Here is a 24,442-nt window from a genome sequence, read left to right on the forward strand (position 1 = left end):
GATTGTTCAATAATTTTTGACACCTTGCAAACTTCAATAAATCATAAGCAATTAAAACAAAGCTCGTTTAGGAATAGTTAGACTTGAAGGAGTTTCCCATCCTTCGTTCCTTTGTGTTGGGGTATATTGGCAGAAGTTGTTGGCGAATGAAAGTTGTTGTTCAGAGTGCAAATCTACAATTTTGTGGGCAAATGATTTTGAAAGCTTCAATGAAATATTACTACACAGCTGGATTTCGCAACAGTGAACGAGGAGCTTGATAACTATTAATTTGCGAATCAATTTACTCGTTAGTTAGCCAAATCGCTCGACAGTTTAGCAACGGATACAGACATTGATATGGTTGTATATTTACAATTGAAGTGCAATTGATGCTATTGGGTGACACATTTATTATTCGGCGAGCAACGTATAGTATTCGTGTTAATGGGGAGAGGGGAGCGACGAACGCGCTAAGATCGCGAGAGCAAACGTGAGGATTAAAACTTATACAACAAAGAAAAACACACAAACCTTCCTTCAGGCCGGAAGCAGATACGCCCGTGACGGCGATACTGGCCGGTCGTGGTTTACGTTGTGCTGGCAGGGTTCGTCGATATACGATACCGGACGCGGTCGTCGAGCTGGACATTGCACTTCCTGGCCGCGAAGTGTTCAGACTGGTGGGCGTCATTTCACCGGAACGAAGACCTGTGTATTTTCCATCCCCAAACGGCCAGAAGAATTCATCATTTCGTCCACAGAAAGAGGTAGGGCCCGCCACATCAACATGACGCACGTACAAGCACACACAAATCCATCGCACAGATACGAATACAACGTAGCCAAGGGGTGGGGGGGGGAAGGTGTGAGGGATGTTAACAGGAATATTTAAGATATAAACGTAACAACACGGAATGATCGTATGGACACATGGACACACATGGGACCATTAGCGGCATTGTTGCGTTTTGCGTGTACGTGTGCGAAGAGGGTGTTTGTTAGGGCGTTTGATGCGTGTGTTACGTCCAGGGCAGCCGCAACACAATTAGGCCAAGGATACAGACGATTGTCGATACAACGAATCGAAAAGGAGGTTTATTCGGAGGTTTTGTAGAGCGAGCGAGGGAGAGAGAGGAAAGGAATGAAAAGAAAAGAAGAGAACATCGAATAATCAGATGGAGGTAATGAGTTGTATGTACATGTGTGTAGGTATGTAGCTGTATATTGTTTGTTGGTATTAGCGAGTAATAATGTTGAAACACAAAAAAAAAACCATAACACTGTAAAATTATCTATTGCTTTAAAACATCCAGAAAGAGGTTGAAAGAGCAGTAGATGTAAGTAGTATGTACAGTTGCACCATAACATAATGCGAAAGGCCTCAGAACAACGTGTCACTTAACATATGCAACAAACGAAGTAATATTCAATAGGCGAGAGTACGAATAAGCAGCCATGAGATGAAGGTTTAATGCGATGGAGAGATGAGCTTTTCGTATCGTTTTCTACCAAGCAAGATGTAAAAAAATAAGATGTTTGCAGTACGATTAGGTTAAAATGTGGATTAGACGTCTAATGAAACGAGTTAAGTTCCGGTGATATGTTAGAGTTAGAGGCACTACGAGCGTGTTGACTCTATAGTACGTGTTAGAGAGGTTGTTGATGGTGAATGTGTATGTGGGTGTAGTTATTGTTTTGCCAATACACCACAGTCTGAAGAATCATAAACCTGAAGAGCAACAGGCATCTTGCTGGAAGAGTACCTGAGCTTCAAAGCTTCACAGCCATACAATGGTTATCAGTACAACCACCACCAGCAGGTGCTGTAGACTTAATTGTACGTGTTAAAAGTTCAGCAGTCCCGTTAGTGCAGCAACCCCATCGACCCCTGTCGGTACTCTCAAGAGAAATGCGAAGCCAAAAATTAGCAAAGGTAAATAGAAGGACATCTTGAAAAACCCCCACCCGACAGGGAATAGCTTCTGGGCCCGCGATTAGCATGTTGCTGTGTCCCAATCCCACACACTTATTCGGTTCGCGATTGATTCGAGGCTATCGAGACTGAGCGAGACGCTTGAGACCCACCGTTCGTCACCAGGAGCTGATTCTGATGCTGTTGGTGATGCTGCTGTTGCTGCTGATGGTGGTGGTACTGCTGGCGGAGACGCTCGGTTTTGGTGATGCGCGGTGTGCTGCCGGCCGTGTTCAGCTGGGACATGCTCTTGGAGGTATCGTTGCGACGCATGGGCGACGTGCTGCCACTGTTAATTGACGACGAATTGAACGATGACTTGCGACCTCCGCCGAAGCCGGGACTGCGGCCGGAATTCGAGTCCTGCGATTGGTTCCGATACTTGGCGCCGCTGCCGGCCAGCTGAGACATGCTGCGCGACATTCGCTTGCTGTTGCCGCCGCTACCGGTCGGCGACGAGCGGGACGAGGACAGTGACAAACGGGTAAGGTTCTCCAGCTCCAGGGCCTGACGGCGCTCGCGCTCCAGAATCGCGCTGATGTGCTCGCCGTTGCGTCGTCGTGGTTGCGCCAGCTGATCCAAGCGTGTCATCGAGAACGCTCGGTCTTTGGTTGGTGGTACGTCCGGATTTTCGGGTTTCGTGTGTCGAGTGGGAGTAGGTGGTTGTGTGTGTGTATGTGCCGTAACGGAGGTGGCGGTGGTAGAGGTGAGGTGGGCGCATCAATTCGGCAAACATCAGAATATCCATCGATATTTCATCGTCGAACGAGAAAAGTAATTGGGTACGTGATTGTATGTGTGTATGTGTGTGTGTGTATATATGTATGTGGGCGTTCATGTGGGATTATGCGTTTTAGTGTTAATATTCGAAATGATGAGTGTGTGTATTTTGTGACAGCCATCATCATGCAGAGAGGACGAGCAATGAGTTGAGTTGAAATATATTTTGTTTCGAGTCAAATAAAAAAGAAGGTAAGGGAAGAAAAGCAAAAAGAAAACTCCGATCAATAAAATAAACCATTGCTACACTATACGATGCACAAAATTCCAATGTTCTAATGATTTCGTTCCTTTCACTGTAACATTTTGTCCGTCTTGCAGCACGTGGGTGCCGCCATCGTGTAACGAGAGATGTAGTGAAGAATGAGCGCGAATGATCATGGTATGATGGGCAGTAAACAACATCTATAGGCCACTACTACTATGCAAATAATTGAACTGATGATCCACAAAAGTAACGCTCTACGGCTTGGTGAGAGACTGGAGTTACCCGCGCACATGCAGAAAACAACACATGCACACTCAGCTGAGCGAACGATAATCCGAACGAAAGGATAACCGCACTTAAGATAACATTTCTTCGATCACAACCGATACATCGGTACATCGCACGGAAGCAGGTATGTTTGGTAAGAGGGCAGTAGAGTAGTGAAGCAAAAGCAAACACAAGTAGAAGCATGTGGTAAGTTGTACAACGATGATGACTTTCTTCTTCTGTACGCGCGATAGTGTGCAGACCGAAAAGAGAACGAGCTCGAGACAATCCGAAAGACTAGCGGAAGACTAGGTGTGGGAGGTGTGATATGGCCCTCATGCAAAGTTGTGTTGAGAAAAATCAATCATACTGAATAATGAATGCCAATTTACAATTTGCCAATGATAAAGTAGTAAAATCGCATGAAACATAATGGGTAACTTAGGAAAGAGCACTTTTGAAAAGCCGCAAACATGGCACATAACAAATAAGAGAGCGTTTCAGGCATAAAGACAACACAAGGTAACATACATTAAACCGAACAAAACGAAACCGAACAAGAACGAAAACAGAACGCACAAACAAAACTAAACAAATATGCTAAAAAGAAAATAGTAGACGCGTACGCCAAAGCAATAAAATACTACCTGGTGTTCTGGGAGTGTGTGTACCGAGAGACGATCTAGAGCTATCACGAGGACTAGGAATGGTAGGCATTAGATCGGTCTTTCGACGATTGACAGTGCGCTGATAGTTCATTTCTGCTGTATCGTCTGCAGGAGAAACAGAGAGAAAGTGATAGAAAGATAGGGAGAAAGAGAGAAAGAGAGAAAGAGAGACAGAGGAAGAAGAAAGCAAAGAGGTCGAAGAAGAGTAGAAAGGAGTGGATGGGAGTGGCGGAAAAAAACACGGGAGAACGAGGCGTGAAGGAGGAAGGGAAGAACACAAAAGTAGTGTCACCATGTCAAGGAAATCGGTTCGATGGACAACAAACAATCAGTATGTGTGGCCGGCATGGAAACCCCGTGAAAAGAAAATTAGTAAAAACAAGAGAAAATAGAAAAGGAAAGAAAGAAAGAAAGGTATGAGTTATGTGTGCGGACAGAATGCCGGACAGTACGTTTATCGTTAACCACCCACCGGAAACAGGTGTGTTGTTGCCGAAGCGTTGCATTTCGACGTGGTGTTGGAGTAAAGGTAGTAGAGATAGTCGAGATGAGAGACACATAACGTGGCAGAGGGATGGAGGGGTAAGAAAGGAAATGAAGAAATAACACAGAAAAAGTAAACATGGAAAGAAAAAGACAGAAAGAGACAAAAATGAATATAATTATATGTCAACAAATCTTCATGTGAGAAGTTTTCGTTAGTCACCGAAAGAGTTTTGTTATTTTTGCAGTGGTTTTATACACAATTTGGGGTTTAGTCGACTTTGGAAAGGAAAATTTGTTAAACATATCACAACAACTGGTAGTCAAAAGTTGTAATATAGTAGTTATTTATGTATATTCAACACAGCATGCTTCTAGAAATTCACACAATTCACGTTAAGAGCCAATTTGTAAAAAAAAAAATCTATCAAATTCAATTTAGAAGAAGTAAACATAACGAACACAGTTTGAGATAGAGTTACTTAGTTGAACCACAAACATAACATACACATACATTCACTTTCATCGTGGCGTTCAAACATGCACAAACATTAAACAAAAACATAAATGAAAGGATAAGTGTGCTAGTTTGAAAGAGTAAAGATTGCATAAAGAAAAGAAAAAAACAGACCAACAGAACAAGGAAGAAACGCTCTTCGAAATAGTTTTATGCGCTATAGAAGCTATAATAATATCCAACTGAATGTAAACAAATACAAAGCATTCATTCCACATTTATACATTGAGCGTCGGAGTGTACTTTCCAAACGAAAGCTTCACTGAGTACAGAAGATTTCACTGAGAAATAGAAACAAACCCAGAACGAATCAACTTGCTAGTCGACAAAAACCAGCCACACCCAAACAAAAAATGAGAGCAAAACGTCAGTCATCGAAACATCCTAACTGAACTAACTATTTATTTACAATCATTCCACTGGAGAACAAAAGCCAGGCGCCAAAATGCTGAGAAGGCAAACAGGATTTAACAACAACAACAACAACCACAACAACGCGAATAACCAGAGTAACAAAGAGATGTTTGCAACCGAAAGAGTAAAAGACGGGGTGGTAAAGCAGTATAATAAATGTTGGAATAAAATTAAAAAGACAAACAGATGGTGTAACTAAAAATAGTAAGGTGCGGAATAAACTAAAAGAGATGTAAAAAACTGATGCGAATGTATATATAACAGTGCGGACAAACTTAAAACCTTTGCGAAAGAAATGAAAGAAAAACAAATGAGTAGGAGTAGAAACCAGAGCAGAATGTACAAAAGGGAGAAATGAAGCTGGAACTGAATATGGAAAATGAAATCAAAACAAATAAAAGTGCACACCAAAACGAAACGTTTGAACAGGGATGCAAAAGAAGGCAAAGGAGAAATAGAAGGCATTGCTGTTCTTCCATTGGAGTCGCAAGAACACGCATAAAGGATGGCTTTACCCTTTCCGCTAGCATAATTGCGCGAAGCTGCCGGTTGATATTCGGCAGCCGTCGGAGGATCGTCGATGTTGATGCCGGACCCAGCCAGCGAGAACGTTAGCTTTCTCGGACACTCGCTGGTGCTCGTCCAGTTGAACACCTCGTACATCGAGCTGGACATTCGCCGTTGGTCTGTGGGTGGGCACGAACACACAACCGGGGGCCACCGTTGGGAGGGTTTTGTTATTTCAATGTTCACCATGGCATACGGATAGGGTACGGGACAGTCAACACAAGCCAGCAGGAACCACAATGAAGAAATGGACACCAAAAGTGTCCAGAGAAGAACAATCGATGAAAGTAAGAAATCGGTCAAACAACAAGACAAGTACAGCATCCGGGTATTTCGTCCATTATCGCGAAACGATCGCGAACGAGAAGGAGGGGTGTGATTTTGAAGGAGCATATCCGATTGTTTGAAGTGTAGCATTTGAAGCGGGTTGTGTGAAAATCATGTACGAAAGAGAACAGAATTGAAAAAGGAGATTAACATGTGGCGCAAGCCGAGAAGGAGGAAGTAGAGAACGTTTTGCTAGCGTATGTATGAAACTCATTAACAGAAACACAAGAGAAATACATTAAATTTGATTATCACAGCACATTCAGTGATTCGTAAACTGAAACGGAACGCTAAACAGTATCGAACATTGTAAACCATAAGGATAGGAAACCGTCCAGAAAATATAGGTAAAGAAGAAACCCGTATGATTGAATGCAAAGAGCAGAAAGAGAGGACCGCTAACTAAATAGAAGCCACTTGGTTAGGATGGAAACGATAGTCAGAAAGACAACATAGTGTTCTTGTAGTTGCATTAATGTAACGCAGCAGTCCTATCCAAATAAAAAAGAAACATCACTGTAAGCAAACCACGACCAGCAGCAGTAGTGTACTAAAACCAATAAGGCAAAGCTTAAAAGAAGATACTTCAGATGGATGACCGACTATCGATCGGACGGGGCACAGCGAGCACTCTAAAAACTCTTTGCGTGTGTTCGAACAAACGGTGAAACACTATTTATGATAACATCCACTAAACATAGCTAAACAAGGAAAAAGAAATTTCATGAAACGGAGAGCATAATCTCCGTTGCACGATTGTGTAAAATATTCTGCAAACATCTCCATTTCGTCGTAATAACATATCTTCCTACAAAAGCTTTACATTTGACCAGCGTACCGTAGGATCTACACTAAACGGAACGGAATAATATCTAACACGAGCTCTACGATAATGCTCCACCACGACTCAGATGATCACATCGAAAGGAACATGGATTCTATGGAACGTGTGTGATGTCGGACTAACCGCATCCACGCGTAATGAGAATGCGTTATGGATGAATGTGTTGTTGAAATCGACGAGTGTCGTTTCATGTGGCATTTTGTGACCTAATACTGCAAAGCAGCTTCTCCGACTGCAGTTTCCGCCGGGACTGTTCAACAAACTACAGCGATCGTCATCATCTCAAATCCAGAATACGTACCGTCGGTCGATCGGTCGAGACCACTGGCAGAGGTAGCTCGTTTCTTCGACGCACTGTCGGTTAGTTCGCGCTCGGAACTACGCCTCGTTAATGCCGCCCCTGTATACGCTACGTTCGTAATGGATGTGGCTCTAAAAGTGTTAAAAAGAAAGTCGTTAGCAGATTACTCGTTGTCCTCCCACAATCGCCCAGAGTAGACAACACCCTGGATCCTGGGCACGACACTTACCTCCTATGAGCCCAGAACGAGCTGCACATGCCACTGTCACTGGTATCGATCATCCGCGGTGTCGACGATCCGAAAGCGAACTGGATCGAGCCTCGATCGTTGCGTCGTTTCGTCTCCATGCGCTGTTCCCGCTCCTGGTTCTTGCGCAGTATGTACTCCCGCCGCTCGTTATCGGCCTCGATGATGGCCCGGCGACGCTCCTCGACCTGTGACCGTCGGTCGCTTTCCCGCCTCCGCAGGTCGTCCATCCGGCGGCGTCGTTCTTCCTCCTTCTGCTCGCGGAACTTTTGCGCCGCTAGTGCTTGTGCCTTCAGCTCCTCGAGCTTCTTCTGCCGCTCCTCGTTCTGTCGTTCCTTCATCTGTTTTATTCGTTCCTCACGTTCCTTTTGCAGTTCTGGAGAAAGGGTGGCATTGATGGTGGCGAAAAGCAAAGTAAAAAGGGTGGAATGTTAGTAAAGCAGTATACAGCAATGCGTTTTCTCAGGGGGGGGACGATATATAAAATATTACAGGCACACGAGGAGCGGAGAGGGCAAGTATGCGTGCAGGACACTGCCTTAATTTTACGCTTAATTAAGCATCTTTCATTATAAAGAATCGATTAAATCGAGGACCTCAGATCAGATCATTGATGAACAATCCATTAGATTTGATTGCAAAACTAAACACTTGCTGCGCGAATTATTGCATATTAATCTTTCCAATTTCTGCTAGTTATATCGAATGCTTATGCACAATCTACGGCACGCAGGGTTAGTTCAATACATCGATAGCAACAAGAAGGAGTTTAGTTCATCTTAACGTGCGATTAAATGTAATCTAGGGGAAAGAGTAACAACGTTCTGTTAATAGGAACAACGCATGGATCCCGTTGTTCTTCTACGACAACAATAGCAAAAATCAACGATCATGTTATTATTATGCACACGTGGTCAGAGCACACGCCACAACAACAACAACAACAACAACAGTAAAAAATCGCATTGCCGCCATAGCATTAATGGTCGCTCGAGTGTACCACCAATCATGTGTGGTTGAAACACATGGTAATCATTTACACCCAGGACTTTGCTGCTACTGACGACCGCAACGCGACTTCGGCCTGCAGTATACCTTCTGTGGTTCTACCATTATCGACGCTATCATCGCCGACGCAAGCAAACCAGTGAAGAGTGTGCGCAACGGACTGTTCGTGCAGTCGATCTGGACACGGTCCAGCCCGGGTTTGCAGTGCAAGAGCGCGCACAAGAAGTGATACAAGAAGTGTAGACGATGGAAAATGGAAATATAAAGAACAAGAAACACTATCATTAGAAGGGCGCGCGGGTCTATCTTATGATAGAGGCTTCATCATCTCTTTCATTGAACGTTGGCGTAATTAACTTCACTGATAAACTATACGGAAAACCCTTCACAATTGTCAGTAGCTTCATTCCAGTTCAAACGACGTGAGTTCATTTCGTAGCTTCTTCTTGTCCTGCATCCGCCCCGGAGATCACTTGCTGGCGCAACCTGCGTTGTCAGCTTGTATTGCGGTGAAGTTGTCCATATTTGGTCACTTACCTCTATTGGCTGAAGACGGCCTTGACTGTTTTTGTACGGTCGCATCTCTGTTTCCAGCTGAAGATGACGAGCGCCGAAAACGGGGAAAGAAAGGGAAGAGAAGAGCGAAAAAGCAACAATCAAAACAATGAACTTTTAATGCGAGAGTTGTGATGAAAATACGGGAACAACATCGCCGACAGCTTGTTGTGACAGGTTGTGCAAAATCTGGATAATTGACGACACGGTGCTACTCTGCTGTCAGTATCGATTAGTGCAAAACAGCCGATATAAATTCACAGCACGTCCCAGAGACGGCTAAGACAATGCAAACAAACAGTGGTTTGAGAGTAATGATGATTGTCAATCTGTTCAGAACGGCTTGTGAGGAGTTCAGTCACAGTAACGTTATCTTAAATTACGTACGTGACTGCTGGAGATGATTCCCAAACAGGTGCTTTTCATTTGACACAGCACATCATGTACAAAGGAAAGGGCCAGTTGAACAGTGAATAGATTTAGAATTAACATTCCCGACAGCTCAGTGACTTCCTTCTGTCAACCATTCTTACCTAGACTAAATTGAACATGGCGTGCCTTCCGCGTTCCCAACAGCTGCTGCTGATCGGTCAGGCTCAAATTCTCGCGGGACAATGATTTCACTAATATGCCGCGCAGCACTGCGAGCGTCGTGCTCGGAATACGATCACTTTCATCGGTCAACATGATGGCGCTTGAGTGCACTGATTCATTGAAACTGTCATCGTCGATCAAACCCATTACCAGCAGGCAAGGGGACGCAAGGGAGTCACAAACACTTGTACTGCAGAATATCACAACGATGAAAAGACTTTAGTGTCTATTGCCCACCCATCGACTGAAAACATCAATCATCTGCACAGAATTGTAGATCCAGCTTGAATATCCTCTCTGGAGCGTTTGATTCTTCACACTTATCGGAATACAAAACACTGCGTTACAACCCCACACAAGCAAGCACAACCTATCGCTCTAGCTCTAGATGCTCTAGCGCAAGTCACGTTCCTGGTACACTCCCCGTGCCATGAGAACGACGACACACACACACAACAGCTGGATGATATCTTACCCCAACCGAAACGCTCTACAGTCTGAAAAGCCCCACACTAAGGTACACCTTCTGCGAGCTATCAAAACGTGGCGTTGACAGTTGGCCCGTGCTACTTGTCCCCCAATCTACCCCTAACTACCAACACACTAACAATTTCTCTCATTCATCGCCGGAGCAACCATCCCCCCTTCATTGTGTAGCTGTGCGCCGTGAAGAAGTGTGTACATCCCCCGGCCGTATGCTAAACACCCATGTCCAATTTGCTATTCGCACCTCGCACACTAACACATCCTTGAGTCATAATCTTCGAACACGCTGACATTGAGAGTTGTTTATGGCTCTTACTCGCAGCAAAAGTGGATTGTATCAGCACACGGTTGATAATGTCATTTCTATTCCTGCCAAGACGTTTCTTTTTGCTCGTCATTCCTCGAACGAAGGTCTGACCATTGAGTGATCTCGTCTAATGTTTCATAAACATTGATCGCACAATCCGACATCGAGCAAACCGACACACAACAGCTAACCCAACCGGACATGGTACCTTTTAACCAAATCAAAACAAAACAAACGATCGGAGGAAATCAAAACGTGTCCTCCTCTATCAGCGTAGGCATCATTCTCGGTTCAACGAATTTAGTTCAGTGTGGGCCAAGTGCAACGATAATCACCGACACCGTAATTTGATAAGGCGCAAGACACTCACAGTTGCTGCGAATATTTAATGAAGCAAAGCCCCCTGCTTCACGGCGCTAGAGATCCGCTGACTGACTCATCTTTCACAACGCACACACACACACACATCTAGCAAAAAACTGACGCACCTTCCGTGAACACTCGCGACGAGCTAAGCCAGTTCCTGCTATCAAACGAACTACGCAAACATTAGATCAGCGCTACGAATTTTGATCCGCCACCCGTTTTGGTATGGATCACTGCGTATTTGTTCAATCATTTGCACGTTCATCCGAACCTTATACGGCGAATTGGCATTTCTCAAGCACCACAACCTACCACGTGAAGATTGCACCTGCTTTGCAATGAGACCCGAGCGAGCTCAAATAACACTGTGCAGTGCTGTTCACTTCATATTACTATGGGCGTTGAATATGCATCCATTTACTAACGAACCCCAATTCCACCATATTTGGTAAAGCAAATAACATCCATATTTCCGCTTGCTTTTAACAAAAAATATGTATTAATTAGGAGCAAATAACAATAACTGTGCTCTGCTACTCCATCTCAACCTCGCTTGCATCACATTAAGACGAGACGCTGTGCAAACGTTCCCATCTTTATTACCCTGCCGACCTTAGAGAATTCGCGACAGCAGCTAGGCTGCCGCACCAACTCATCAGCCGTGCGCCGGTTGGAACGTGCCAAAATAGGCAATAAACAATAGTAATATTGCTTCCACACGACCCACAGAGCGCTGCAGTCTGCGTTTTACATCAGCAAAGACCTCTCATAATGACTTGACGGATGCATGCTACCGTCTGCCACAATATATCGCTCCCCCTCCAGCAGCAACAGTTACATCTGGAGCAGCATAACAGCATAACAGGGCACAAGAGTGTGATGGTGTAGTAGCATTGCAACACTGTTTTGTGGTTTATTATAATGGTCCCATGATTAGCCACCGTCTAGTTCGCCGGCTGACCCGACGATGATCACACACTTTAGGAGCTGACGTAATCGTGGCCAAAGGTCACGACGCTCCCCTGTGAGCTCACACTTCTGGCAGGCATGGTCCCGCGCCAGCAGTTTGATTATGATGATTCTTGCATTTCGTGTCAAAACCCGATCGGGGCAAGTGTGATTCGAAAGTAGTGTACCCTTTGTACTTGTAGCAATGTGTGCTGTACGAAGAATGCCATTCACATTCTTTGCACATGAAATTATCTACAACATTAGCGTTGCAAGGTGGAATTTACGCGCAGTTGCCTGGTAAAAGCCACTCTTAACGTGCTAATGAAACAAAGACGAACCAGCGGCAACGCTAACCACACTGCTGCCTACATCAAACGGCCCTACGCAAAACGGAAGGTGTTTGGTTCTTACATTACTTGACAAAACAGTCCTACCATAAGCAAGCGTTCCATTTAGCATTCCGCTAGTTCGCACGTGGGCGAAATAGTACGCGCTGTGCATTAAATGTTGCAATTAGCGTATTCGGAAACAAGTGTTACTGCCACTACCACACTCTACCTGTAGCGAAACGTTGTTGGAATGGATGGGCTTGTGATACGACGGTGAGGCCTTTGCTCTCCCCATATACGGTAGCACAAACAACGTCCCCTCCAGGCAAGGAAATGGAAATGGTCAATCGATTATTCAACGGCTGCAAACGGTTCCAAACTGTCCCCAAACAAGTGCATCGTGTGCATTCGCAAATCGTGAATGCATCACCATCGACAGAGCCCCATCAGCTGTCGACGGGGTAGAAAGTGGAAGCTTCCTTCGGAACGCTGTCACGCTCCGTACGATCGAGCTTTCGGGTGCGCTGGGGTGATCGACTGTGGACTGTCAACCGGGGTAACCGGAGTCTTTTGCCGTTCACCATTCGCCCCATTATCATGCAACGTCATGCCAAAGAGGGGGCGAGCTTAATTTGCATCACACCGAATAACACCTCCAAGCACTGCCCACGCGTATACACACGCTCCAACCACGGACACGGGACGGCAAACTTGCCTCGTCACAAACAATTTTAGCTCTCCAAAGATTCTGATCACCTCCGCCAAGGTCGTGGTGGCGAAGAAGTTCAACTTCTCCGCTCGCGCCGATCCAGCTGACTTGGCACACCGACAACTCCCCTTGTACATTCAGTCACTCCATTCAAGAACCTGCTCCAAGCTCGCTCAAATGATTCAAGCAAAAACGTTCAGTACGCTCGGTGATGCGTGAACGTGATGCAATTGACACCCAGAGCGTTAGCAGCCGATGGTGTGTCCAGTGTACGTTACGTGCGACATGACGTTTTCTTCCCCAACAACATCAAACAAAACGCATTCAGCCGTGTAGAAAGTGTGCCGAAAGTTCCTTCAACTTCATTTGCTTGCTGTGCACCCTTCCACGTGCTACGTTTGTTCTGCTCCGAAGTAGATACCTCGGAGGGGGGGGGGAGGACTCGGGATGTTTTGGTTTAAAGCAGGAAGGCTTCACAGCCAAAAAGGGGCAAGATGCTTTAGCGATAACAAACAAGTAAATATTAGCTATTCTTCGCCTATTTGCTCGACCATGGCCTTTCGTAGATAAAGGTTTCTCTACCTCTTACCCATACCAGACCCTTGAACCAGACTAATCTTAACCGATTTCATCATTTAAGGTTATGCCGCCACTTGGGGCCGTAACGAACAAAAATCTGCGCCCAAACAACACCCTTCCGTACAGCTGTTGTTTTTTTTTTCTTCTTTTGTTTGTGCACCATGGAAGTACTAAAAACTTCCACTGACCGTGTGCCGCACTGTGATCGATCGTTTGCAGTGGGCCAAATTATTGGTTCGCAATCGATAATCGTTCGTCCGATTCGCAAGAGGGCGACGGTGGGAGGCCCTATGCTTGTCGATCGTTCAACCATATCTCGGGGACAGGTTTACATTGAGGTCGCGCCACACGATCGCGTCGATTTAACGAAACTACAACAAAACTATGCGCTAGAGAGCATTGGCAAACCATGAATGGAGCTAACAAGGTTAGTTGTTCGCTAACGAACCAATAGGGAAGATTTACAAGACGAATGTTGGAGTTGGAGTTGTAGTTGGAGTTGTACTTCTGCCAGAGTACACGTGGGGTGGAATGGAGGGGAGGATCGATAGAAATCACTCGACTACAGACACACACACACCGACCGACCGAACGCGGCGGTTGAAACAGTTTATGGGAAAATAATTTTCAAGGGTTTTAAATGGCGCACATAAATTTTGTTTTATTGCCGTGCGACCTGTCCGGTGGGAAGGAATTCAACAGTTGTAGTGAACATAGTCAAACGATTAGTTGACAAATCGTATTCGATCCGATAAGACGTTTTTGTTTTTAAAAACATCTAATCGATGCGGATTTAGATGGATTCTTTTTCCCCAAATTATGGTTCAGTTTGGTAGGCAATACAGTGATGTATTTGTGAATTGTACCCTCGCCATTCGTCATCTGCCAGTGGGGAGAAAATGAACACCCGGCTGCACATGTGCTTCGTCACCATTCCAAAATTCCACACGCATACACGCAGGCACTCTCACGCGCACACTATCAAGTGGTACACCAGCCCCGGGCCAGAATCTATTTCCTCTATCTTATCGCGGCGGACGGAATCCGCCACGAACGCATTCACTGAGCTGTGGGAGGTGCTGCGCTTGCACGAGCTTCTTTATTAACTCATCGAGAAGAGCGGCCACGACAAACGGAACGGCAGAGCCCATCACGATCAGTATGCAGGGCCACACGCCACACACAGCTCCAGCATATACTTGGGCGCAATTGTAAACTTGTCAAACACGAAGTCACATATCAAATTATATTCCCGACCAGCTGCCTGTTCGACACCGAACCCCGACGCAGTCACGATTACTTCAAACTATTGATTCTTGTACAATTTTTGTTTTACGGGTTTTACGCTCACTCGATTAGGGCTGCATGTGCTGGTGGTATGCCAGTAGCAATATCAAAAAAGTAAACATAACACACATTTTTTTTTCGCTGCTTCTCTTGTTCTCTATCGCCCTCTCTTACATACACATAGGACAAGCACACACTTGGGCTAACCTTGCACCATTCTAGGCCCAGCCACGAACCCAACCCACACTTGAAACCCAACCGAAAACACCACCAACAACAATAACAACAATAACAACAACAAGACAGCCACCAGCCAGCACCAGCAGCAATCGTTCCGAGGGCTGTTCTTGCTCGAACTCGTTCCGTGCCGCAATCTTTGCCTTCGACAGAAAATAAAAGAAACACGCGCGCGCTCGCGTTCGATCTATCGCGGTTCAACCTTCGTTCGACTCCGTTCGAATTGCACTGAAAAAGGGCGAACCCCAGAGCACTGACGGAACGCGCGCAACACCACCTCGTACCGGGAGCACTGGAAGATGGAGAATGGCAGCGAGCGAACCAAGACGGCCGGTCCAGAGTCTCACGGCAAGGCTCGTACGATCACCACGACGACCACGGTTGGTGACTGATTTCGCGCCGCACGGTCGCAACTAAAGCCATTATTTCTCCCCACACAACTACAGTCGCAGCGTCGCTGTGTGTGAGCGCACGACGACTGTACCACCACCGGGCCGGCCCTCCCTGCGTAAGTCGTTTTAGCTTAGAGGCTCTCCGGCCAGGGCACAAGATGACACAAGCCGCCGTCTTCGTTTGAATGCACGCAACGGTTGAGAACAAGAGAGAATCTAGCGAACGTTTGTGCTTGTGAAGAGAGGGAGAGAAACTGAAGCTACAGTGAGGTACGGATAAGAAAACCACCGGTTTTAAAAAACAACAAAAAGTAAGAAATTAAAAAAGTAGAAATTGTCAATTAAAAATTCCAATCCAAAAGCGTTAATGGGTTGTTTCATGTTTGTGATAGCCTTTTAAACGCAGTTCGTTGGGGTTTGTTTGGATAAAGCATGTAGAAGTGCTCGAGCTAGAACCGAATTAATTATCCAAATCATTCATGTTGTACTAACTAATTTGGTTGTGCATTTCATATTTTAAAACACATCTCTATTCATTTTCAGATTCTTAAGTGAATGTTAGGTTCACCGATCTTAACAGTTATTCAACAGAATAGACATAAGCAGCTGCAAATTCTTGCGCATCTTTCCCTCAGTACCATATCTTACATCCACATGAAACTTGGTGTCTACCATTTACATATGCTTTCTCCTAGTTCCATGTCCAAATCTAATTTGGTTTTATGATCTTTCCCGCTCGATCGCTTCTCCGTAACACATGTAGTACGGAGGTACTAATTTTGGAATAGTTACCAATGTTCATTAGACGCAGTTCTCAAGATCACCACAGACGCCAGAAGAGCACCCGCTGTAGCCGTGCGGCATAAAACATTCATAGTTTTGTATGAAGTGAACAAATCCATCCCACAAATGCAATTCTACTTTCAATGATTTTAAATTCACTTCACGATTCAAAGTGACGTAATAAAACATGTTCTTTTTAAATGCTTTCATGTTTACGCTCATTTCAACAAAGCTGCAATAGAAAAAAATATTATTATTATTTTAAGTAAAATTAAATTTCAATGATTATTACTATTGCAACTCAATACCATAGTAAAAGGCAATGAACGGATGACTCAGTCTGAACTATTGGATACGCCACGCCGACATCACGCTTACAATAAACGCCTAACAGTATGCACTACGAGGCACATGCGTCATCGCGCATCTTCATTGCGTTGGCTACAGCAGCAACAACGACAACAACGTGGAGCGAGAGTTGATGGCTTCGACACATCAACAGTACATTATTTTCCTCAGCAATTTTACCACCCCGCTTCCGCACCAGCTGATTTGACAGCCGTTAAATGGCAACTAAAAACGAATTAACCTCTACTTTTAGTTCCTTTCGGTGGGATCGGTGGTGGTAGGCGAAAAAAAAACTCCTGCCCACATCGTGATCAGTGTATGATGGATGACGATCTGCTCGTTGATTTGCTTAAGGAAAGCGCTTCCAACCGATTCCTTTGGTTGGCGAAGAAAAAAAACACAAGTTTCATTGACCATCAACCAAGAAACAAACTAAAAGCACGATTACGGCACGCTCGTCGCTTGGTCACGGGTCGATAAAGATTCTACTGGATATAGCTACGGCAGCAACATCTAGAGAGTGACTTCAGTTTGGTCCAACGCGTTCGCTAACGACCGTAGTACACCCTCTCTTGTTGTCCCCGCCCCACGACCAAAACGATCGCAAACGATGAAGTCATCATCAATCTCACCCCCGGCTTACCGGTTGCCATCGGTGTAGCGTAAAAATTCCCGAAAAACCTCCTCTTCCTTATTGGCGAGCGGGCGCTACACACGACCCAAGACCTCTTGTAATCTCCGTAAAAAGTCATCGGGTGCCTCCTTCGAAATGAATGTGCCACAAAACCATCCAGTCCCGGTGGATGATCGAAATCGTATCGCCGTATCTTCCGTTTCGTGACGTGACAAGCTAATGACAAGTTCCACGGCATCGAAACGCCAACGAATTGCCGAGAGGAATTCCAGCCCACTTTAACCGTTTAACACGAGGCGACGACTGTGCCGCGCACGTTGTCTTTGTGTACATGGCGCGCGGGCCGCACGCCGGCCAAAATCCGCACCAGCGCGCCGAGACACGACACGACAGATCGAGCTTTTGACCCGTGGAACTGATGGATAAGGATACCGAAAAACGTAACGGAATGCTCCAAGACGAGCAGTATCTATCATCCACTTGAACCGCACCGTAATAGGGCACTCTACACTCGGCATGTCGGAACGGTCGGTGGCAGTAACTGATGTTGCCTTTTAAACCTCTTCCTCCGCCTCAAACAAGGATCACGATCATGGTTTAAGGGTCTTCACGTGCAAAGTGTCGTTGACGGATGGTGAGTGACCCTCTACGATGAGTGACAATCGAGCAACTACAAACAGTTCACAGTTCACGAATGTTTTTTATGAGTTTTTTTGCTATCACCGTCAGCAATAAGTACAATTACTACAACAAAAATGATATTGCTATTAATTAAAGCATATTATATTCTCATAAAAGCTCATATTTCAGATCATTACACTGCAGGACGTCCTATGGCGGACCTTGGTTCCTGCTGACATTTTCCCACTATGCTCCGTTCTGGCGGTGACTGCTTTCACTTTCACACAGTGACCCATCCATAAACCGTAAGCAGCATCATTACATGAGCCTGAACCACCGCGGAACGATCGTTTCACGTTATATCTTGATCCACCGGCGACCGTCTCCGGCTGTACTGAACGAAGGTACTGTCTCTTCCGAGCAATCTACGATCGTCCTGTCCGACCAATGGACCGGTCGTTCGGCTGAAGACGGATATAACACTTTACAATCATAATGATCGTATAATCAAATCATAAAGACATTGCATAATCATTGGTTTCATTCCTGCTGCACTGTCGGCATATATACATCCCGAGATGGTAGCTTATGGAAACGATGAGCATGTACAAATTTCTATCAATTTACACTCCATTCCGGATACACCTTTCCCGTCGTAGGATGGGTGGTACACGGTGCAGCAACCAGCGCACACCAAGCACACCTTTTGAACTATCGACACGTGCGGCGATTGAAAGCTGGCGAAAACTGTTACACGGCTTCCTGCCGAGGGATTGTGGGAGTGAGCTTGCAAATGAGTAAATATGGTGAATCATATCTGTGACACGATCACGTTACGTCAATACACTGGCCACGCGTCTGAAGGGATGCATGATATGATGCTCCGCGAACTGCAGACACCAACATCGCTCGATGGCGGTTGCATTTATATTGCCCATACGGGTAATCATTAGCCACCCGTTTGCGCGACGAACGAAAGGATGCAATATTTATGCTCAAGAAGAAACATAAAACCCACTCCATGCTGATTATCTTGTATGAAGCATGAGGTACTGCTAGCAGCTACACATCCCCTTTTTCGGCGGCGGTGCGCGAAGGACCGGCCGATCGTTTCTCAACAGTTTCACTTTCCACGAAAGTTTATCCTGTGTGCGCACGAATAACAACAATTAACCCTTTGAATGAACAAGTTTCACATGCACTTGCGGAAGTCGCACTGGTCCCGACCGAAGGGGCTTTATTTAATTTTAAGTTTTGAATTATTACCATATTAACCCAGCCTGGCACGGCCTGTGCACCGCCTGTGTATCGCGTTTCATAACGCCCGACTCAATGGGAGAAGCCGTTCCATTAAAGCACGGTGTGTACCAGACAGAGACAAACTGACCCAAAGCAATTCGACTCTGACCAACAATCAGTTCAAACTTCGTACAATCGTCACTGGTAGTTTACCTTTCGGGTTTAAGGTTTGTCGTTATTTTTTGTATGTTTGCCATACTATATCCTCTGCTGAAAAACAGGACGGACAATACATCATAACACAGGATCTGCCCTCAGTCGAGTCGTAACCACAGCTTTCCATTACCCTTAACCGGGTAGGTGATGATGACGATGATGAGATCGGTTGCCATTTCATTAGACGAAGGCTTTACAACGGCTAACCTCCTTTCAACCTGCCGTACCTTTCGGACAAAACACACGTTTCATAACGAGCGTTATGCACAAATATGCTATCTCTCCAAAAGGTTGCCTCTGGCTGTCGACACCTGTGCATGTGTCGCTGTACGTGATTAGGGCGCTGTGTTGTCGCTCGCCTACTTTCTTCGCGGAGTGAAAAGTTTCAATTTTCTAGCCGCGCTTTTTTTAATCATAGTACGTTTTACTAAATCGATACGACAGTAATAAGCATGTTCGTATCCTTGTTACTCGCCCGCTCGGCGGGTCATGGTTATGTTCCTTTTTTCTTGCCGTGCCTACAGGCCATTCGAACGCCAACATCGGCAACACCGTATGCGAACGCCTTCAGCACTCGCCCCGGTGAGAGGGCAATAATTAAGGAATCGATGCTTAATTAATTATGATCCCTTTCAAGATCAATCGTGTGTGATTGGAAAATTGCAGTCCGCCGGGATGTACTAAAACCATTTAAAATTCTCTCACCATTTCCCGCTCCACGGACTATTAGCTGGCTTACCAAACCTGAATAAGGCCAGCGAGATAATACCGACCGATGCATTTTAACTGCCACACGTTGACTGTAAGCAAAGTGGTGGTGTTATTTTGAGCAGTGGTTTTAACGCTTCTTGTCACTATAGTCTGGCCGGTCTAGCTGGACTGGAGGCGGAACATTCGAACATCTGCGGGCGGTGAAGTTGAGATAAGTTTTTAATTTTCACTCCAAACTACGAGTGCCTTGTTGACTTGAGCGTTGTTGATGGTGCTTAGCTTGTTGCATAAATGAACCCTTGCTCTGGTAATGGTAATGGAAGTCGTCCATAAAATCAGCTGGAACGAAGAACTGAGTGAATATATTGAAAGTTTCTAATGCAATCCATATTTATTGGAGATTACAAAACTCTGTGCAGCTGGATTAGAAAGTTTACTTGCATAATTACAGGCCTCATTGTAGCTGAGCCAGATTTACCTATCGTAGTTTCCATTGATACATCTCCACTGACATTGACAACACTCTATCTACTCACTGCATCAAAGGCGACTCACATAGTCCCTCGGTAAAGAATATCAATTTCTCATTAATCTAACAATCTTACCAAACGAATGAATAAACCACACACTAATCCACCATCGAATCACGAAAGATCAAGTTCATGCACTACATATGTGACTACTGTAAGCCGTTCGGTAGCATACCTACGAAGAGCATATGAAGTAGTCGTTGGCACCGTGTTATTAAACATCGCCGCTACCGATACTTACCCCCGTTACTCATTAGACTTTAAGCTACGGATGCAACAAATCTGAACGAGATGGCGTTGAAATCCCTGTAATTTCAACACTTGTTCCGATGTGCGCCAGCACGAGCAACGAAACTTGCTCACCCTCAAGCAAACCGTACTGCCCGCCTAGGCCGGTGCACCAGAACACACCGACGTGCCCGATGCAAATGATAGAGAGTTACATCGATTGCAGACGCCTTCGGGGCACAATTCCAAACGCTGCCGACCGAGAGCGGTATGGCGGCATCCACACAACAGTTAAAAGCATGGGAAACCAGAAGCCTAACACACCCGGTGGGTAACATAGACAGCCACACTGCCGGACGTTGGCGATGGTATTTAGATAAACCTTCCGCTGCGGATCGCGTCATTCGAAATGGAAAGCGCTACAAATCTTTTTCCGTCGAAACGGAACACACAGGGCGGTGGGTGAGTGGCCAGAGGTCGCGGTGTCGAGGATGTCCGAAAAGCAAAAGCAATACCATTTAGACGCACCGCCTAATGGAGGATACAACGCTTCATAATTCCATGCTCGATTTCATACGTCAACCGGTAGTCGCTGTAAGGGTTTTCAAGACGATTCAATCGCCCTGCCACGAACGGGTTGGCCTTCTTTTTTTTATTTCCTAACCTTACTTATACATACGACCGAATCAATTCATTGCCTTTCCTTCGCGATTCATTGATGAGCTTGAAATGTGGAAGATGAGTTTTTCGATCAAATCGAATCGTTCCAGCATCGAGACGATACCACAATAAGCGCACCATCGCAAAAGCTTTGCGTCATTGAGCATCTTTCCAATTTTCGCTCGCCTTTGTGTCGCTTGTACGAGGCGGCGGAGGCGTCGAAACATACCGATGCGTGGGTTTTAGAGCTCACCGACGACTATCACAGAGGAACACACTCCGACCCGGCACTAGTTTTCGAAAATACAAAACAAAACTGTTCCACACCCATTTAGTTCCGCACGCGTCGCGTGTGTAGGTGAAAATTTGCAACCACTGACCACCTACTCATATGACCCCGCGTCTGGGGCAGAACATTATCAAAAGGATATGAAGTGCTTCACACCGGCACGCGGAGAAGGGTTAATTATGACTCCCTTTTCGCAAGGCAGCTCTGTTCCACTGCACTGGGACACGCTGGGGCCACACCCACCTTCCGAAGCCTCGTAGTACCCATCCACGATGACATCTGCACGCGATGAGTTATGCATGCGAGCGCTGCGATGCCTCCCAGACGTACGTCAGAAGAGCACAATCATCGTCTTACCATTCCACACGGAGACTGACTGCACGCTTTTGCAACGATTTGCCGTTTATTTTTATTTAATACTCGCCCCGCATAACAACGGACGTGGCTGCCAGCCAGCGCATCCATCGTCGGGGCCCCAAACTCCCAATGTAACCGACCACGGCGCGGTTGTGTTGTTGCTTTTTTTTAAATTTTATTCCTTACTATCAACGAGTCGTATGCAGGCCCCATCGCGGAAAGGGCCCAACTGGTGAACGGAAAAACGGGGAGGGGCAGGAAAGTGAAAACGTAAAAGCGTTGCAAATTTATCGAAATGAACTTTTAATGAAGCGACGAAGAAGATTTCCATGGCTCCGCTTCGGAAGCAGATTTGCGAAAGATTTGCCTCATTTTCGCGCATCATTTTTCTCCCTGTGATTGCGTTTTGCCTGTGCACGTAAGACTCCCAAAATGCCAACAGACACACACACACACACACACACACACACACACACACACACACACAGACAGAGATGCGTCATAGTGATGGAAAGTGGTTTTGAGATAAACAACAACAATATTTGCTATTAGACCTTTGCTCCACGCTGTTGCACCACTCTTGCTGGGTGTGTGCTGCAGAAGAAACTTCGTTGTCCAAACTTCAGACAGGCCAACACGGAAGTGGAAATGCACAAACATGCTTGTCCGGATGTATTTGTCAATAGGGTTGGCGAACCTGGGCTGGACTTCAAACCTACCCACCAAACCCATCGTTTATCTTAAAGGTGTTGTTTGAAAGGGAGAGTAATTAATTAAGCCGTACTCACAACTCCCCAGGCTCCTGCTGCGTGTGATTTATGCGAAGGCTGTCTTGCTTGGAAGGGGGGCACGTCGGACACTGGTACAAGTAACTACGATGCATTGCTTACGATGATAGTTACCATCGGGGCAAGGCATGCATCACCGTTGACATGTCCTTCCCTTCTTCCCCCGGGGCAACGTATGTAAACCCTCACCCTCTCCGTCGTGTACACTTTCTCCCACGACGCCCAACGGCACATTCGGCAGTGGCAAACGGTACGTACCTCGCTCGTTCAAGCCCCGGAACTGATGGCTTAACATCAATCAGAAACTCAAACAACAGCGACCCGACCGGTAAGAAAGTGACAAACAACCGTTTAGTAGGCGACATGCTCATGACCCAGACAGTTGTCAGGGTTTGGGAAACGCAAAAATGTCATCACGATGGGAGCCGGGCACTTCCTACAGAATCCACTATTGGGCAACTCGGTGGGAAAGCGAGATTTTGCGTGAGACTAGACAACATTTAATCACACATTTGCACGTTTGCCTTGTTGCTCAACCCGTTCCCACGTTCGAAGGTCACACCACGCGGGGTATTACGGTGGAATATGGTGATGACAAATACCACCTCTGTCTGTGGCGTTTCAATTGATTTTCCATATTCCACGGGTAACGACAGTTTAAACACTCTTGTGGATGCCAGTCTTCGATATGACATTGCAGAAAGCCAATAACCAAGAATCGATTTAACCTTGTTAAAACCATTACACTCGCCTAAAGAAGATGGTTCACAAAAGCCAAAGCCAAGAAGCTTAGCTCAGACAACAATGAAAAAGCCAACGACGTCTCAGCCAAAGGAGACTTCCTATTTCTTCATCCTCAACAATACTCCATCCAGTTACCATGTTTGCATTAGACCACCATCGACGATTTCCTGCCCAGACGGCGACGTCTGAGCTCCACCCCAACCATAAGGAACCAGCAGCAAAACAGCGTGTGTAATACGAGATCATTTAACTTGCATCTCAATAAACATAAAAATCACATTCTGGGGCTTCCAACTAAATGAATTAAGCTTCCACCACAATCTTTCTGGCATGGTTTTGCGTACCCGAGGGAGCAAATAAAGGCAAATGTGACGAGCAAATAAAGGCACTAAGCCACTACGAGAACTACGAAGAAAAGTATTTCGACACCCACCCATTTCGACACTATACAAGGGACGTTGGAAGCGAATCAATACATTTGCTTTAGCTTTCTGAGCAAGGCAAAACAACCAACAGAGCTCTGTTCAAAAAAGTAGAGGCATCTGCTAAGATCCAATGAGATATAGTTCAATAACTCCTTCCATCTTCTAGACGTTCACCCATGATGTCATGCGGCACACGATTGATTAGTGAGTCTATCTTTTTCTTATTAGACGGAGAACTATGTCACCACCGTTTCTGCCACAGCCGCAGGATAAATGGATAATGAAAAATGAAATGAACTGCTCCAGTTCACACTGAACGTCACATACCGTGTCATCGCTAGGCCCTTCGGTGAGTCGCAGTACTTATCGTACGGAACCACAAACAGATCTTGTAAACTTCCACGTGGGACAATCCCCGTACCGTGTCTGCTACTTTCTTACCCACTCACCTTCTATCTCTACCTTCATTTCCCGTCACAGTGGAGGAAAAAA

At 45.6% G+C, this 24,442-nt stretch overlaps 1 protein-coding gene across 32 annotated transcripts in view; it reads right to left on the reverse strand.

Moving 5' to 3' along the window:
* LOC121588431 (probable WRKY transcription factor protein 1) overlaps window positions 1-24,442 on the reverse strand; it is a 98,411-nt gene that overhangs the window by 8,877 nt on the left and 65,092 nt on the right. For 11 of the 32 annotated variants that reach the window (XR_006004180.1, XM_041906352.1, XM_041906354.1 and 8 more), the window contains 8 exons: window positions 9,123-9,179; window positions 8,673-8,762; window positions 7,560-7,953; window positions 7,331-7,461; window positions 5,807-5,977; window positions 3,857-3,982; window positions 2,068-2,559; window positions 514-690 (listed from right to left, as the gene is read on the reverse strand). Coding sequence is in view for 31 of the 32 variants with exons in the window: in XM_041906352.1 (XP_041762286.1) it covers window positions 514-690; window positions 2,068-2,559; window positions 3,857-3,982; window positions 5,807-5,977; window positions 7,331-7,461; window positions 7,560-7,953; window positions 8,673-8,762; window positions 9,123-9,179 (1,638 nt within the window). In the remaining variant the exon portion in view is untranslated. Of the gene's footprint in view, window positions 1-513; window positions 691-2,067; window positions 2,560-3,856; window positions 3,983-5,806; window positions 5,978-7,330; window positions 7,462-7,559; window positions 7,954-8,672; window positions 8,763-9,122; window positions 9,180-9,673; window positions 9,925-14,955; window positions 15,037-15,187; window positions 15,477-24,442 lie in introns of those variants that run through there. The other 21 variants (XM_041906361.1, XM_041906339.1, XM_041906347.1 and 18 more) reach the window with 20 other exon arrangements.

The sequence above is a fragment of the Anopheles merus genome, chromosome 2R (genome assembly GCF_017562075.2).
Source record: "Anopheles merus strain MAF chromosome 2R, AmerM5.1, whole genome shotgun sequence".
Taxonomy (NCBI): Eukaryota; Metazoa; Arthropoda; class Insecta; order Diptera; family Culicidae; genus Anopheles; species Anopheles merus.